This window comes from Echinops telfairi, unplaced genomic scaffold, assembly GCF_000313985.2.
Source record: "Echinops telfairi isolate 266 unplaced genomic scaffold, ASM31398v2 ScPeMD7_2;HRSCAF=8, whole genome shotgun sequence".
In the NCBI taxonomy this organism is placed as follows: Eukaryota; Metazoa; Chordata; class Mammalia; order Afrosoricida; family Tenrecidae; genus Echinops; species Echinops telfairi.
The window spans coordinates 9,393,195-9,410,521 of NW_022103898.1; the positions used below are offsets into that span (position 1 = coordinate 9,393,195).

General features: G+C 57.2%; 1 protein-coding gene across 1 annotated transcript; it reads left to right on the forward strand.

The window, feature by feature from the left end:
• Positions 1 to 864: 864 nt before the first annotated feature.
• On the forward strand, positions 865 to 16,532 carry TAB1 (TGF-beta activated kinase 1 (MAP3K7) binding protein 1). Its single transcript, XM_045290959.1, has 12 exons — positions 865 to 925; positions 2,139 to 2,233; positions 4,763 to 4,899; positions 5,038 to 5,191; positions 5,927 to 6,013; positions 6,304 to 6,442; positions 7,072 to 7,185; positions 8,680 to 8,791; positions 11,089 to 11,233; positions 12,196 to 12,418; positions 12,644 to 12,806; positions 14,352 to 16,532. Exons 1-12 carry the CDS (start codon positions 865 to 867, stop codon positions 14,557 to 14,559), a joined length of 1,638 nt encoding a protein of 545 aa, XP_045146894.1. The 3' UTR covers positions 14,560 to 16,532.
• The last annotated feature ends 795 nt before the right edge of the window (positions 16,533 to 17,327 follow it).

The following is a 17,327-nucleotide window of genomic DNA, read 5'->3' on the forward strand; positions in this document are numbered from 1 at the left end:
TTCCTCGCCTTCACTCCGCCGGCTGAGCAGAGTCCGGCAGGCTGGCCTGTATGAAGAAGGGTGTGGCATGGGGATTGGAGGGAGACCTGGCTCGGCAGCAGCCTCGCTTGCTGACAGTCAGGAGGACTTGGCGCACTTGCTGGGGAAGCTCCTAGACACAGCCTCCAGTACGACCGCAACTCAGTGGACAGAAAACCCGAGTCCTCGCAGCGGGACCAGGAACAACACCCGAGCAGCAGAGAGGAGATGACGTCGTCCAGGATTTCATCCTCCTGACGGGGACAGTGAACGCTCGCTCCCGGAAGCAGCAGTCAGGAAATCAAAGGAAGCCCTGCTTTGGGCAAGTGTGCTGCGCAAAAGCGCTTTAAAGTGTTAAAGAGCAAAGGTGTCTCCTTGCCCCTCGGCCTGTTGTCCTCTGTGGCCGCGCAGGCCCTGGAAGTCGGACAGGGTGTAAGGAGGGCCGCGGAAGAGATGATCCATTTGAGTGATGGCGCCGCGGAAAATAGTGAAAATGCCAGGGAGTGCCAAAGGAACAAAGAAATCTGTCTTCGACCACACGCAGCCAGAATGTTCCCTAGACGTGAGGGTGGCAAAAACCGCACGTACTTCAAACACGGTACCAGAAAAGAGCAGATCCTGGGAAAAGACTGTGCTCGGAAAAGTGGGGGTCAGCAGAACAAGAGGCAGCTTGTCCAGGAGGTGGTGCAGGACCAGGCAGTGTGTCGTCGCGTGGGGATAGGCTTGCTAAGAGTGAGCACTAAATTGAGAGGCACCTAACAGCAACATCCAAAAGGTTACCCTTGCGACATGTTGTTAGATGCCAGCGAGTAGATTCCAACCCAGAGCTGCCCTGGGCACGCCATAATGAAACACTGTCCGGCCCGCTCCGCCCTCACCATTCAACAGGTCGTCAACATAAAATCTAGTGAGGGGACGGGAAGGGTTACTGTGTGCTGTCATAATCAAGACAGCGTGGTATTGGTAGCAGGAACAGAAAAGAGTCCAGAAATAAACCCACATAAATATGGCCAATGTTCCAAATAGAGGTGAGATACACGACACGCACGTAACCATTTTGAAGTGTAAAATTTTCTAGCAGGTAGTGTACGGGGACTTTGTGCAGCCCTCGTCTTTGACTCGCACAACCTCTTTATCGCCCCAGGAGGACACGCCACCCTCCGGAAGCCGTCACCTTCCAACCTGCTCTCTGTCTCTGTAGTTTCGGGTGTGCTGCATATGCCCTATAAATGGAATCCCCCAGCGTGTGGTCTTTTGTGCCTGGCTGCTGTGACATGGTGTCCTGCTTGGAGGGGTTATCTAAGTTATCACCTGACCATCCTTCCCTCTTATCACTGAATGAGATGCCTTTGCTTATATGCTGCAGTTTGTTTATTTTTTCATGCTTTGGGAGAGCTCTGGTCCTCCAGGTCAGCAGTTCAAAACCACCAGCTGATCTGTGGGAGAAAGATGAGGTTTTCGTCTCCTGGGAAGAGTTACAAGGCCCTTTGCAGGCCGTTTCTGCCCCGTCAGTGCCTGGGTTTAGAGCCGCGCCAGTCAGAGGAGCGCGCTTCCGTGTACTTTCTCCTGGAAGCACACTTGGTACTGGTAGAGGAGTTTGCCATGTTTCTAGGAGGCTTGGGTTTGTGAGTGTCCATCAGTGTCAAGGCGTGGGGAGCGGCCAAGTCAAAGCACACCGGGCAGAGCTTGGGGATTCCACACCTCCTAGAGTCTCGGAAACTCACAGGGGCAATTCTACCCTGTCCTATAGGGTCGCTATGAGTCAGCGCCACTGGATGGTTTGGATTAAATGTCTGAAGACGGGGATCTGAGGCCTTGGGTGTGATGGCAGTGAGGGTTTGGATTGTTTGTGTGTCTGTCTTTGCATGCTTTGATGGACATTGGGTGGTTTCTCTCGTTTGGCCATGATGACTAAGGCTGTGATGAACGTTTGGGGACAAGTGTATGTGTGTATTCTGCAGACATGACTTGGTGGATCCCAAAGGCATTCTGCTGAGTGAAAGAAGAGTCTCCACTGTGTGGTTGTCTTGTTGTTCAGTGCCGTCAGGATGGTCCTGACCCACAGCGACCCTGTGCACAGCAGAACAAAACACGGCCTGGCCCTGCACCGTCCTCACCATCGTTCCCATGCCTGAGCCCACTGTTGCCGCCACTGTGTCCGTCCATCTCATCCAAGCCCGTCCTCTCTTTTGCCAAGCTTGATGCCCGTCTCCAGGTACAGGTCTCTCCTGACAACATGTCCACTGCATGTAAGATGACGTCTCAGTCTGACCCTACTGCGACCAGGACAGATGGGTGGGTTCTAGCCAGGCATGGTCCTGTCGATATTCTTCCCCAGCACTGGAATTCAAAACATCAGTCTTCTTTATTCATTGTTCAGCTTTCACATTCATTTGTGAAAATAACAATTGGAAATACCATGGCTTGGGTCAGGCACACCTTAGTCCTGAAAGTAACCTCCCTGCATTTCAACATTTGAAAGATATACCCATTGCAGTACTTTGTTTGATCTCTTGACTGCTGTTTCCATGAACATTGTGGGTCCAAGCAAGAGGAAATCCTTGACAGCTTCAGTCTTGTATCTGTTTGCCATGATGTCACTTCCTGTCCAGTTGTGAGGACAGTGATCTTCCTTACATGAGCCCAGACTTCTTTAATCCAGACTGAAGGCTGGTGCTTTTCTTGGTCTTCAGCAGCAAGGGCTTCACGTCCTCCTGTTTCAGCAAGCAAGGCTGTGTCACCTGCACGTCCCCGTTGTTCATCTGCACCTTCCTCCTGTCCTGCTGCCACATTCCTCTTCATAAAATCCAGCTTCTGGTTATTTACCCAACGTACAAATTGAACCAATATGGTGAGAGGATCCCACGCTGATGCACACCTTTCCTGATCTTAAACTATGCAGTATTCCTGGTTCCATGTACAGGTTCCAAATGAGCACCATGAAGTGTTGTGCAATTCCTGTTCTGCCCAAGGCTCTCCATAGTTTGTTATGATCCACACAGTCGATTGCCTTGGTATAGTTAATACAACACAAGTAAACTTTTTTTCAGGTATATCTCAGCTTTGAGCCAAGGTCCATCTGACATCAGCAATGACACCCCTAGTTTCACATCCTCTTCTGAATCCAGCCTGAACCTCTGGCAGCTCCCTGTCGATATACTGCTGCAACTGCTGTTGGATGATCTTCAGCGAAATTTTACTTGCATGTGATATTAATATTTTTCTGTAATTTGAGCATTGCCTTGGGTTACCTTTCTTTGAAGTAGGTAAAACTATAGATCTCTTCCCGACAGTTGGTCAAGTGCCTTCCAAATGTCCTGGCATAAAGGAGTGAGTGCTTCCGGTGCCTCATGAGCCTGTTGATACATTTCAGTTGGTGTTACATCCGTTCCTGGAGCCTTCTTTTGGCTCATGCTTTCAGTGCAGCTGGAACGGGTTTCCACTGTGTAGATCCCTTATATGGGGGTGGTGGGGGACTGCAGGACTGCCCTGTGGATTGTTGGCTGCAGGCTGGGCTGCTAACCTCAGGCGAGCAGCTTCAGTGAGAGGAAGAGGAGGCTTTCCGCTCCCGTGAAGACTTAGTCTGGGACGCCCACAGGGCGGTTCCCCTGCTCTGTAGGGGCGCCAGAAGGCAGAACCGACTGGATGGTGGCAGGTTTGCAGTTCGTATGGTGACTTCCAAGTGGAGCAGGGGCCTGCGTTGGGGTGTTAGCACTGTCTCCTGGCTGTGGCTGCGCTGACAGTCTCAAAAACCCACAGGGGTCACTGGGAGTCAGCACTGACTCAGTGGCAGTGTGTTTGGTTTGCTTTGGGGTGGGGCCTGGCCAGGTATCTGTGTGTGTGTATGATGCACATGCACGTGTGTTTAAAGCCCTGCCCCCTCTGGAAGCCGGCTCTAAGATCCCACTAGGTAAAATGGAAGCCAGAGCTGGGCAGAAGCAGTGGCACCAGGTGTCTTGGGGATACGGAGGGATGGTGCCTGCATTTAATGGGGGCACAGAACAATGGCTCCGGATGCAGTATGGGCACCAAAGGTGCCAGGTATAGTGAGGGCAGAGAAGTCCCGAAGGAGGACTGCAGGAGGTAGAGTTTAAAAGGATGCAGAGAGCTAGACGAGGGGAAAACGTAGACAGGCTACTGCGCATCTTGGGTCCTGGTGGGCAGCCGAGCATGGGTGTGGAGGGCAGGTGCTGGACACGTCCTTTGTCAGAATCTTGAGGCGTGATTTTGGAACACTGAGTGGGAATCAGCTGAGATGAGGTCCTAAAATGCAGATTTTCCGGGCCCAACCTGGTCATGTGTGTGTGTGGCGGGGGGCTATGGGATACAGGGGCCTGCAGAGCCAGGGTACCTTTGTCTTCTGGAGAGCCAGGAAGCATCTCAGAGTGTTTTGTCGTGTGTGTGTGTGTGTGTGTGTGTGTGTGTGTCCTTTGCTCCGCTGGTTGTCCCTGTCTGTGTGGGTGAGGGTTGTTGGCTCCCAGTCCCTGGCACAGTGCCCCACAGGGAATCGTCACTGGCTCTTACATCTAGCTTTCCTCAGGTTTCCCTGGGGACAAACTTGGTGACAAGAGCATGCCAGCCCCTCTGCCATTGTCTGCTCTTAGAGTGTCACTATTTTCCAGAAGGATGTGGGCCGCCTGGGGGTGCTGGGCCTGCTCGGTTTTTGTTGGGGCTGAGAAGGCAGGTCAGGTTGGAATGGTGTTGGGGGAGGAGGTGGCCCTGGAAACATCCTGTCCCCACCTAGGAACAGCAGCCGAGCTGGACGGATGACCTGCCACTCTGCCACCTCTCTGGAGTGGGCTCAGCCTCCAACCGCAGCTACTCTGCTGATGGCAAGGGCACGGAGAGCCACCCCCCAGAGGACAGCTGGCTCAAGTTCAGGTGAGCAGGCCGCCTGTCCTCACCACACCTGGTCTACAGACCAGAGAGGGGGCTGGAGTGGGTCTTGCAGACGAGTTCCCACCCCTGGGTCCAGTGTCATCCTTGCAAGGCCTTGTGTCAGCCCCGCTCCCTCTGCAGGGGTGAAAATAACTGCTTCCTCTATGGCGTTTTCAACGGCTACGATGGCAACCGGGTGACCAACTTTGTGACCCAGCGGCTGTCGGCGGAGCTCCTGCTGGGCCAGCTCAGCGCCGAGCACACCGAGGCTGATGTGCGGCGTGTGCTGCTGCAGGTATCTCGCTGGGCCGTTGACCCTGCTGGTGCCAGTACCTCCTCCGTCTGCTGTGGGCTCTGGGGCCCTTCTCTCCGCCCAGGCCTGGCTCTGGGAGGGCCCTGGAGAAACGGGCTTGAGAGCCATGCCCGGGCTCGGGGGTCTCTTGGGCTGAAGCTCCGAAAGCCGACGAGCCACAGCGTCCCCCTCGTGGGTCCAAACCAATTTGGTGCTGAGTGCTTAAGCACAGCTCCCCCAGGGGTACCTTGAGGGGCCGAAGCCATAGTGGGCGCACGGTCACCGAGCATCAGCTTGGGTGGGTGGAAAAAGCAGCCCGGCCCCTCGGGGCCCCTCTCTATCTGACTTGCACTCTGCGTTCTAGCCTGGGGGCACGGGCCACCCTCAGAAGCACCCAAGGCTCTTTGCTTTCAGATAAGGAGGGTGGGTCCCTGGTCCCCAGGAAGCGTGTGCCCCACCTTTCTGCTTCAACCCTGAGTGCTCACCAAGCCTCACGGCTCACATACAGGGGACTCCGGGGGCTGACAGAGCTGCTCTCGGAAGGAGGCACTGCTGGCACCAACCCCAGCTTGCTTCTTCGTGACCTCTGCGTCTCCTGCTTCTCCGGCCACTCTCCCGGCCCCACACGCCAAATGTCTCCTGCCCTGGAGGGAGCAGTGGTGCCCGTGTCATGTCAGGGGAGAGTGCCGCTTTGTACCAGCTTCTGCCCTAACGCGGTACCCGGCCTCTGCCCGGCAGGCCTTTGACGTGGTGGAAAGGAGCTTCCTGGAGTCCATCGACGACGCGCTGGCCGAGAAGGCTAGTCTGCAGTCCCAGCTGCCCGAGGTGACGCCCGCTGCGCTCGAGCTGGTCTGGGCTGGCGCCGGGAGTGGGGACTCGCGTCTCTGACAGCTGGCCCCAGAGGGTTCCTGAGGGGACTCCCTGGCGGGTGGCAATGGGCACCCAGTCTCTAGGGGCCTTCCTGGCAGCTTCATGCTGATGCCTAGCAGCGGGTGGGAGGGGAGACCTGCTACCGTGCCCCTCAGCTGCCACCTCCACGGCTCCCCTCGCCCTTGGCACTCCGGGGACATGGGCCAGGCCGGTGATGCCCTGACTCCGCTGCCGCCGGGCTCCAGGGCGTCCCGCAACACCAGTTGCCGCCTCAGTACCAGAAGGTCCTTGAGAGGCTCCGGGTGCTGGAGAGGGAGACTTCAGGAGGAGCCATGGCCGTGGTGGCCGTCCTGCTCAACAGCAAGCTCTACGTCGCCAATGTCGGTGAGCACCGGGGCGCGCCCCAAACAGGGTTCAGGACCCCGGGGGTCCCGAGCCCTTCAGTAGTCTGGCCCTCCTCTACAGAAATGTCCTCGTCCAAGCACAGGGAGCAGAGCCAGACGGCCAGGTTACACCCTCTCCTCCCCCGACGGGCTGAGCGCTGGCCTTGCCGGGTCAGTCTAGTGGCTCCTTTTCCTCCTCTCTTTGAGATTTCCTTACGGAAAACTTTCTAAATTATAGGAAAAGACAGTTAAGTAGTGTGTACAAGCCCCACGTACCATGAGGCCGCTGTGAGTTAGAATCCGCTGGATGGCGAAGGGCCTATCACCCAGCTCCTGGCCAGTCCTGTCCTGTCGAGCCCACCCACTCCCAGTCCCCCACTTTATTTGTAACTCAGCCTAGACTACGTCTTGCTACTTGAAAACAGTTTCATATGTGTTTCTAGAAAACAGGGCTCTGCCATTCATGGCCACAAGCATGAGAGCCCACTAATCCCCTCATGTCACCAGCTGGCCCCAACTGGCCCCGGTGGTCCAATGTTTCCCAGCTTCCAGGGGTGGTGGGATACCTGCCTTGGTCTCCTCCCCCAGTGTGTCCCAGTCTCAGAGGGTCGCATTCACGGTTCACTGCAGGTACAAACCGAGCACTGCTATGCAAATCCACGGTGGACGGGCTCCAGGTGACGCAGCTGAACGTGGACCACACGACCGAGAACGAGGACGAGCTCTTCCGCCTGTCACAGCTGGGTACGTCCCGGGCCTGGAGGGATGGGGCTCACCACAATAGGAAGACTGAACAGAAGCCCACAAAGTCACAGGTTTCCTCCAACCACCCCCTCAGATCCCCTCTTCCTATGCCAGCACCCTGTGGCTGTCGTAGCAAATGAGCCCAGGCCACTGCCTTCCAGCAGCGTCTGAAGTCAAGGTGCTCCTGGGGCCCGCCCCTCCGAGGACGGTGCTCCCAGCTTCTTAGCTTCGGCAGCCCTGCACGTACCATACCAGTCTCTGCCTCTGTCCCCACACAGTATTGTCCCTGTGTGTCCCTGTCTCCCTAACAGGCCTCAGCTCTGCTCATTGGATTTAGGATCACCGAAATCCAGGTGGGTCTCCTCTTGAGAGCCTTAGCAAGACGGCTAAGAAAGACCCTGCTTCCAAGTAACGGCTCGAGCCAATCTCCCTCCTCCAGCACCAGGGCTGACGGCACAAGCAGAGCTCACACACCACGTGCCTCCCCACTCCATCCCTTCTCTGTCATCACAGTGGCCACACGTTGCTCACTGGTGATGATCACAATGGTGGGGTTCATTAGGGACGTTAGCAGGTTACAGTTCAGATGAGGAATGTTCAGGTCACAGTTGTTTAATCAGAGCAGTATCTCCTCCCTCTTCCTGTAGCCACTGCGACTGACTGGTATCAGCCCTGCTACAGCAATGTCTCGAAGCCCTTTTAGGGCTGCCAATAAATGTCCAAAGGGCATGCCACTCCAATACAAGCCTCAACTTCAGCTCCCTGGGTCAGCAAAATCAGCGCGCTCAGTTCAGCACTCAGAGGCACCCCACTTTGTCCACAAGCACTTGGTGGCTGTAGTTGCTCTGTGGCCCGGGAAGTCCAGCCATCTGTCTCCTGCTCCGCTTTCTGGTTGTGCTGCTGCCGCTGCTCCTCCTCTGGGGTCACAGCCGCCTTCCTGGACCAAGGAATTTCAGTGCACAGGGATCTCGAGGTGCTCTGCTCCTGGCTCTTTTGTTGATAGGTTCTCCACGCACACCTCACCCCCCAGGACTTATTTTCTACCCAGCAGGATGACAGTCCAAATGAGCCCTGTTAACAGCCCCTCACAGCTGAACCACGTGATCCATTCAGTATCGGCCCCACCTCTGTCCCCAGCTCCTCGGGAAAACCAAGGTGGTCTGTAGGAGGGAGCCGTGCTGGACAACCCACTGCACTGGCATCACAGCCGCTTCCGAGGGTTAGGATGTGGACTTAGCTTTGGGAGGACACCATTCAACCCACTTTACTCCTCTCCGCAGCAGACTCCCTGGGCAGAGATCAGGCAGGGCTGGCGTGGTCATGGAGGAAGGACTGAAAACATGGGTGGTGGTCATGCGGGGGACGTGGAGGGGCTGTTCTCCACGGCCCACTTACGTGGATCTCCTTCCGCTCAGTAGGCCCTCGTGGCCTGTGCTCATGGATCTGCCTCCATCTCGAGTGGGACCTGTGGCTAAGTCGCTCTCCTTTTGCTAGGTCTGGACACAGCAAAGATCAAGCAGGTGGGAGTCATCTGTGGGCAGGAGAGCACCAGGCGCATCGGGGACTACAAAGTCAAGTACGGCTACACTGACATCGAACTGCTCAGGTTGGTGGCGCTGTTAGAGTCCATACGGACGAGAAGGGCAGGGAGAGGTTGAGGAGTGGGGAGCAGGCACTGGACCCAGCACATCAAGAGCTGGGGTCTTGTAGGGTGAGGTCAAATTAGGGAGCCGGTCCAAGCCAAGAGCAGTGGCTGGTGCCACGGGCCGGCAGGAAGGGCAGAGTTGGTATCATTGCCTGACTTAGAGAAAGATGGACAGAACAAAGGCCTTTTGATCAGCACTGCCCTTGCCTGGAGCTGGCAGAGGTGTGAGATTAATTTTACATATTCCTGGCTCAGAGGCAGCAATGATAGTGACCACTGTGGAGCCTGTGTGGTACGCTGTGTGTACGCTGTGTCACTCACCCACCCATGGGGCCTATGATGTGGACACTGTTAGCTTAGCATCTGGTCTTGAAATGGCTGAATGTCCACCAGTTCTTTTTGGTACCGTGACTCTGTATTCTTTCCATCTTTTGAGACCTGCATCATTCAATATTTTACCCATAGGATCTCTTTCTTTTTCTTTCTTTCTTTCTTCTTTTTTTTTGGTTGTTGTTTTTTTAAGTCATTTTATTGGGGACTTCTACAACTCTTATCACAACCCATACATATATCCATTGTGTCAAGCTCATTTGTACATTTGTTGTCATCATCATTCTCAAAACATTTGCTTTCTACTTGAGCCCTTGATATCAGCTCCTCATTTTTCCCCTCCCTCCCCACTCCCCTCTCCCTCATGATAATTTATAAATTATTATTATTTTGTCATATCTTATACTGTCTGACATCTCCCTTCACCCACTTTTCTGTTGTCCATCCCCCAGGGAGGAGGTTGTAGTCCTTGTAATCGGTTCCCCCTTTGTACTCCACCTTCCTTCCACTCTCCTGGTATCACTACTCTCACCACTGGTCCTGAAGGGATCATCTGTCCTGGATTCCCTATGTTTCCAGTTCCTATCTGTACCAGTGTACATCCCCTGGTCTAGCCAGATTTGTAAGGTAGAATTGGGATCATGATAGTGGGGTAGGGGTGGGGAGGAATCATTCAAGAACTAGAGGAAAGCTATATGTTTCATCGTTGCTACACTGTTCCCTGACTGGCTCATCTCCTCCCCGCAACCCTTCTGTAAGGGGATGTCAGGGGGAAAAAAAAAAGTGGGGGGATGTCAGGTTGCCTATAGATGGGCTTGGGTTCCCAATGTGCACTCCCCCTCATTCACAGTGATATGGTTTTTGTTCTCTGATGCCTGGTACCTGATCTCTTCGACACCTCGTGATCACACAGGCTGGTGAGCTTCTTCCACGTGGGCTTTGTTGCTTCTCAGCTAGATGGACACTTGTTTACCTTAACTTCAAGCTTTTAAGACCCCAGATGCTATTATCTTTTAATAGCTGGGCACCATCAGCTTCCTGCCCATGGGATCTCTTAATAGTGCAATTCGTGGTTTGAATTTTGCCTTCGGTTTTTCTTCCAGCTTTAGATAAGCTGAGCGTGTTCTTACTTTGCATTTTTCCAACTCCAGGTCATTGCACATTTCACTGTGTACTATTTTACCTCGTCTCCTGGCGCTGCCTCTTGAAGTCTTCTCCTGCTTTAGCTGATCAAGAACAAGTTTCAGAATCTCTTCATCCACTTTGGTCTTTCCTCTTTTTGAGTCCTTGTTCTTCCTCCGGTGTGACGTTTTTGAGGCCACCCCACAGCTCATGGGGCTCCTCGTTGGTGTGCCGGGGCAGCTCTATCCTGACCTGGTTTCTAGACTCCGGTGGCTTGTGCTCCGGGTCATGCTTTCAATTTTCTCAGCTTGGGCCCGAACTTTCACACGAACTGCTGGTAGTCAGGTGGCCCCGACCTTGCTTTGACTGATGCTACTGAGCCTCTCCATTTCCTCTTTCCACAGAGGTAGTCCGTTTGATTACATCTGTTGAGGGACACGTGGGGAGTTGCCACTTCAGTTGAAAACAAGGACATTTGCAACGGAAAAGTCCCTGGTCGTACAGAATGCTGTCGTGCAGCCTCCAGCCTGGCCTCTGTCATCAAGGCCTTAGTTTCTCTGTATCCAGCTCTCACATCTCCCCTCTGTGGACAGGGGCTGTGGGCCCGGCCGGCCAGCCACCACTGGACACTGGACCTTTGCTGCTCGGTCCTCTGAGCTTCCTTTTAGGGGCAGTATTCCTGCCTTTCTCCTTCCTCTTGTCGGGTCAGTGTCTGACTTCGCCCTTAGCGGGTAGCGTCCTCCCCGCAGCAGAATTGTCCACGGGACCTTGGAGAGGCAAACGCTCCCCTCCACTCTCTCCCGCAGCACTGCCAAGTCCAAGCCCATTATCGCGGAGCCTGAGATCCACGGCGGGCAGCCACTGGATGGGGTGACGGGCTTCTTGGTGCTGATGTCTGAGGGGCTCTACAAGGCCCTGGAAGCTGCCCACGGGCCTGGGCAGGCCAACCAGGTGAGCTGAGCCTGCACGGAGCAGGTGGCTACAGCTGGTACTGCCGGGGACGCACCCTCCCGCCCAGCTGCTTGGACTTGGATCTGCACCTCAGCTTCTCAAGCACGGGGTTCAAGGCCAGGGGAAGAGAGAGCTGACACTTGGTGACCCTAGAGGACAGGGAACTTGCCCTCTGTGAGGGCAGAGTGTGCAGGCTGCTCTCATCATTGGGGCAGAGGGACTAGGAGGTGCTTGTGGGTGGTGTGGAAGGGAAACTGCCTGTCCCTGACTGGACTGAAGGGTCAGTGTGCCATGTCCTTGCTGATGAAGAAGCATGAGGAGGAGCCCTCCGAGCCCAGGGCCTTTCCTCTTGGGGTCCTGGAGCTGGGCCGGAGTACAGGGCCTTCCCTGAGGTGACGTGGTGGTTAGTGGTGGAACTGGCCCACCCTACCCTAGGACCTGTGTCTGCCTTCCTGCCCCTGTCCGTCCTGGGGATTGTGTGTCTGCACATTCAGTCTTCTCAGCGGTTTCGATGGTCACCTCAGATTTCAGCAGGAGAGGGACCTTCCTGATAGAATTTTCCAGAAACGTCTCCTAAGTTCTAGACTATACTGGACAGGATCCCGTCTTCATTCATTCTTGTATCCCCAACTCCTGACATCCTCCCTGACATCTATCGCCCAGTAAGTGTGCCCGGGGAAGAAAGCTTCCTGCCCAGGATCCTGCCCATGAAGGACTCTCGGGCCGACCCATGGGCCTGGAATCCTCTTAGGACCAGCTAGGCGGGCCTTGTCTAGCCGCTGGAGAGCCCTGGGTCATGCAGCTTTTCTTGTGGAATGCTCCAGAAGGATTATCCTAAGTACTTGGCAAAGCTTGGGTTGCAGCTTGGCCAGCAGGGACTTCCCCTGTGGGGCCTGTCTGGGGTTCTAGGGTGGGGGTCCCCTGGAGTCTCGTGGCTGGTCAATCCCACCCGCATCCCCCAGGAGATCGCAGCCATGATCGACACAGAGTTCGCCAAGCAGACCTCCCTGGACGCAGTGGCACAGGCCGTGGTGGACCGCGTGAGGCGCATCCACAGTGACAGCTTTGCCAGCGGCGGGGAGCGCGCCAAGTTCTGCCCCTGGCACGAGGACATGACCCTGCTGGTGAGGAACTTCGGCTACCCACTGGGTGAGATGAGCCAGCCCGCTGCAAGCCCGGCTCCAGGTACGCCCCCTGCGGAGCCCTGCCTTCTCTGTCTCTGGCCACTTGGGGTGGGGGGTGTTCCTGGCCAAGTGCCCTGTGAGCTGCTTCCCTTGCCCCCCGCCTGCCCCCCCTCCCCCCTGTTTTCCAGAAGAGGAAAGAAGGCTCAAGAAGGGGTGGAGCTAGCTGAGGTTCAGGGCCCCATGAGGCTGGGGCCCCAAAGCCCTGGTGGGTTCTGTTTCCCTGCAGCTGCAGGAGGCCGCGTGTACCCCGTGTCGGTGCCCTACTCAAGCGCCCAGAGCACCAGCAAGACCAGTGTGACACTGTCCCTCGTCATGCCCTCCCAGGGCCAGATGGTCAATGGGGCCCACAGTTCTGCCACCCTGGATGAAGCCACGCCCACCCTCACCAAGTAAGCCCTGGGGCCTGGGCGGAAGTGGCCCCCTGCTGAGACGCCTCCCATGAGCTGCCCAGGAGTCTGGTACTGTGCCAGCTCCCCACCCAGTTCCTGATGGTGGTGTGTCCAGAGAGAGTGCAGAGGAGCCGGGTGGGTGGGGGAGGGCAGGCTGAGGTTTGCAGGCCCCTTGTGTGCTCTCAAGCTGCCTTTGACTTACAGCAGCCCAGGTGACTGCCTGCGCAGTGGTCATGCAGGGCAGGGGAGGGGGCACATTCTCTCCGGAGCCACTGCCCACATTCAGACTGCCCACATGTGTCTCAGCTTCGGAGGCTCAGCCACTGTGCTGTGGAGTAGATTCTGACTCCTTTCGACCCCGCAGGACAGAGCAGAACTGCCCACGAGGGTCTTTACGGGAGCAGTCAGCCTCATCCCCTGGGGGTGGGTGGGGGGAGAATGGTGGGCTCCGAACCAGAGACCTTCAACAAATGCCTGCCCCCTGCACCACCCATGTGGTTGCTCCGTTTGATGGGTAGCTTCCTGTGTTGTTCCCTCTCCCTGCATCTGGGAGTGCGTGTTGTGACCCCCCTCTCCTCTGGGCGATGCCATTCAGGGATAGTGTCCAAACCTGCCCCAGCTTATCCGTGGGGCATTGGCGGGGTGGTGGGGGGGGGAATGGACATCTCTTTTAGCTCAGGAGCTTTCCAGCTAGACCGAGTGTGTTCTCTGGAGGAAGGTGAGGGCATGGATGGGGCCAACGGGGCTTGGATCCCAGAGGGAGGCGGCAGGCTGCCTGGCCTGGACCACTCAGAGTCCACCCAGCCCTCCCTTCTTTGGAATGCAGCCCCCACCCACCACTCTTGGGGGCAGGATCCGGTTTCAGAATTCCAGGCCTGCAAGGAATAATAGAGATGCTGCACCCAGCCCACTGGACACTGCAGCCAATGGGAAGTGCCCTCGGGGAGGGCGTGGCCCTCAGCCCCACTACTCATTGTAGTGGGGGCTTCCTGCCCCCCTGCCCCCATGGTTGTATGGCTGCTGCAGTGGGTGGCTGGGCCACAGGGTGGGTGATGGGCACCTCCACGAGCTCTGAGCCCCCCCCTCCTGCCCCCTCCCCCCAGGGTTGTCCATAGGACGTCCTCAGCCTGTGCACAAAGGCATGGGCGGTGGGTGGGGGGTGTCAGGCCAGGTAGCACTGCCTCTGAGGTCCTGGCAGCTGGGCCGCCCTCTGCCCTCCCCCTAACCAGGGTCACCCACATGGGGGCCCCTGGGCTGGGCGGAGGAGGAGGAGGGACTCCCTGTGACGTGATGGGGTGGGGTTAGCTGCCTGGGAGAGGGGAATGGGGGAGGGGAGCAAGGACCGCCCTGGGGGTGGTGACGGCTTCACCTGGATCGGGCTGCCTGCAGCGTGGCGCTGCGCAGTCCCGCATCCTGGGCAGAGGAGGACTTCCCGCTCCCTTTAGCTCATTTGACTTTCCACCTGCCCCTGAAGACCCCAGGCCACCCACGCCTGCCTTGCTGGGGCCCCTTGCTAAGCAGAGCCCCTCTCGCGCCCGCCCGCAGCCAGAGCCCGACGCTGACGCTGCAGTCCACCACCACGCACACGCAGAGCAGCAGCTCCAGCTCGGACGGCGGCCTCTTCCGCTCACGGCCCGCCCACTCGCTCCCGCCGGGCGAGGACGGCCGCGTGGAGCCCTACGTGGACTTTGCCGAGTTTTACCGCCTCTGGAGCGTGGACCACGGGGAGCAGAGTGCGGTTACGGCGCCGTAGCTCCGGCTGGACCCTGAGCTGTGCCAGGGTTTCCCGAGACCCCGCCCCCCTCACCGACCAGCACGCACTGCCCTGGAAGGGCTCCAGGCTGCTGCCCCGGTGTCCCTCCCCACCACCCAAAAAAAAGCTTCCCCTCAGCCCCTCCCTCCCCCAGGCCAGAGGGGGTGGCACAGGCTTCTGCCCCATCCTGGGGGGCAGCAAGAGGGAGCTGGTTCCAGAGAAGCACCCCTGGGGCACTTGAAGAGGTGGGGTGGAGCAGGGCTGAGCTCCCAGAGGGGGCACAGGGAGGGAGGCAGGCTGTGCCCACACTGCCTGGGCCCTTCCGGAAGTAGACAGGTCCCGAGCCAGCTGGGGCCACCGGAGAGGCACTGTCCTGACCACAGCTTGGGGCCAGAGATCTCGGTGGGAGGTCCAGAGCCAGAATGGGGGAGGGGCGGCTCCTGACAGGAAAAGACCCTTTGAGGTCAGCTCTGCAGACTCCAGGCTAGCCCTGTGGGGACAGAGGGGTCCCACCTGCCCACTGGGCTCCAGGACCGTGCCCCAACACCCCATACCGTTCTTTGGGCCAGCAGATGGAATTCCCAGGGGAGCCGCAGCCCAAGCTGAGTTAGGTGGACACTACCCCACGCCGCCAAGAAGTAACAGCGAGCTCCTCCCGCCTCTCAAGACCCCGACCACTCAGAGGGGCTGCTGTGCCATGCAAGGAAGGGCCTGAGCTGGGATCTGAACCCAGGCCCCAGGCGCCTTTTGATCCGCTGCCCTGCCAGCCCGGGAAGGAAAAGCACTGGGCGACTTGGCGTCCCTCCCAGTCTGAGCTGACCAGGCTGGAGTGCCTGGAGAGGCGCTCCCCACATCCTCGCCGCCTGCCCCAGGACCACATCCCGGCTCTTGGCCTGGGGTCACTGGCCCCGGCCCATGATGTGTGTGCTTTGTGTCCCTTTGTTTTGTTTTTGTTTGGGTGGAAAATTCTCTGAACAGTGGGCTACAAAGTGCCTCTTCATGAGTTCTGAAACTCAGAATGCATGCTTCCAAAGGACATCTGCTGCTGGCGGGGAGATGGGATGGAGGCCAGCCCGGTGCTCACCCACTGCTCCTGCTCGGCAGCAAGGCTGAGCCCTGTGGGTGCTGGCTCCCGGGTGCATCGCTGCCTTCAGTATCTTTGGCCTCTGACCCCATCGGAGGGCTGGCATCGGACTTCAGCCTCTCCTCTCTCCCCTTCCCCAATCTGGGACCTTGCTGCAGCCATCCACCCTGTCACCCAGCATCTGAGGCCCAGAGATCTCAGATCCTGATCACACGTGGCTACCTGCACTGCCCTGCTGTCCTGGGACCTGCCCCACCCCTTGACGGGGTGGTAGTGGTGGTGGTGGGGGAACCAGCCCAGCCCCCAGGTTCCCTTTAGTGGAGAGCTGGAGCATTTGGGGACTTAGAAACGGGACCAGGGGTCAGGCCAGCAGGCAGCTGCACAGTGGGGGTTCAGCTGAGCCTAAACCAGAAATCATGTGGTTTGTGGAAGACCAGGGTTTAGGGGGACCCTAAGGCCCTTGCCAGTCTTGACCTAAGCTCATCCTCTGAATCCATGCTGACCTTTAACCACCCTGAGAAAACCTCTGTCCCCGGCAGAGTGTGTTGGAAAGGAGATGACCACTGCCCCCCACCCTGGGAGGAGTTGCTGGGCCCTGGGGAGCCTTCCAGGCACCTGGATGTAGAGGTACCTGGGTCACACGGAACAAAGCTGGCTCTCAAGTGGCCTGGTGTCCCCAGGGCCAACCCTGTCAACCCTTCTAATCTGTACTTTTACCCCAATCCCATCCCAGTCCCACCACCCCACCCCCAATCTGTAGTCCTTCCCCTGGCCACAGTGAAGAACTGATGTTCCAGTCATGGTCTTGTGATAGTAGTCAGGAGTCCTGGTGACCCAGTAAGTTAGGAGTTTGGGCTGCTAACAACAAGATCACTAGTTCAAAACCACCAGCTGCTCCGCAGGAGAAAGATGAGGCTTTTTAGTCCTGTGGAGAGCTACAGCCTCGGAAACCCACAGGGGCACATCGGCCCTGTCCTACAGGGCCACTAGGAGTCCGGATCAGCCTGGTGTCAGGGAGTGCTTGGAGACCAGTGGCCACGTACGTGGGACACCATTGCAGCCTCATGCCCACAGATGGGTTCCCTCATCCCCATGTTTGGCCCTTGCCTTTGTCCTATATTTAAGATTTAATAAAGAAGTCTCTAAGATATGTGTGAATTTGGGGTTCTCCTGTTTTGGGAGATGTACAGCCAGAATGCTCCTTAGGGGCCAAGAAGGTGAGACTCTGTCTCGTGTACTTGGGAGCGGCCAGTCCCTGACAAGAACCTCCTGCGTGGTAAAGTGGAAGGAAGGCCTGGAGGAGACAGTCCCGCGGGCTGCAGCCGTGTCTGACAGCAGAGCAGTGGTGGGGCGGCGCAGGCCCCGGCCACTGTGTGTGCCATGGTACACGATGTTGCTCAGGTAGAACCCACTGGATGGCCCCCAGCCATCGCCTTCCAGAACAGTGAGGCTTGCCTTCCTTATGCTGCCCTTTCTTGGGGAGGCAGCCGACAGGCAGGTTTTTCTGGGGGTCCCTCTTCCAACTATAACCATCACTCTAGCCCTCCAAAAACTTGCTGCCATCGAGTGGATGCCAACTCACGGTCACCCTGTAAGACAGGAACTGCCCCTGTGTGTGGGTCTCACCCTCTGATAGTAGAAAGCCCCTTTCTCCCTCGGAGTGAATTCGGACTTTGCAGTTAGC

Excerpts from the sequence above, each read along its gene's own strand:
- TAB1 (XM_045290959.1), top strand. The coding sequence starts at position 865 with ATGAAACACTGTCCGGCCCGCTCCGCCCTCACCATTCAACAGGTCGTC. Across the intron at positions 12,419-12,643 it reads CGCTGCAAGCCCGGCTCCAG|CTGCAGGAGGCCGCGTGTAC; the intron begins GTACGCCCCCTG and ends GTTTCCCTGCAG. Across the intron at positions 12,807-14,351 it reads GCCACGCCCACCCTCACCAA|CCAGAGCCCGACGCTGACGC; the intron begins GTAAGCCCTGGG and ends GCCCGCCCGCAG.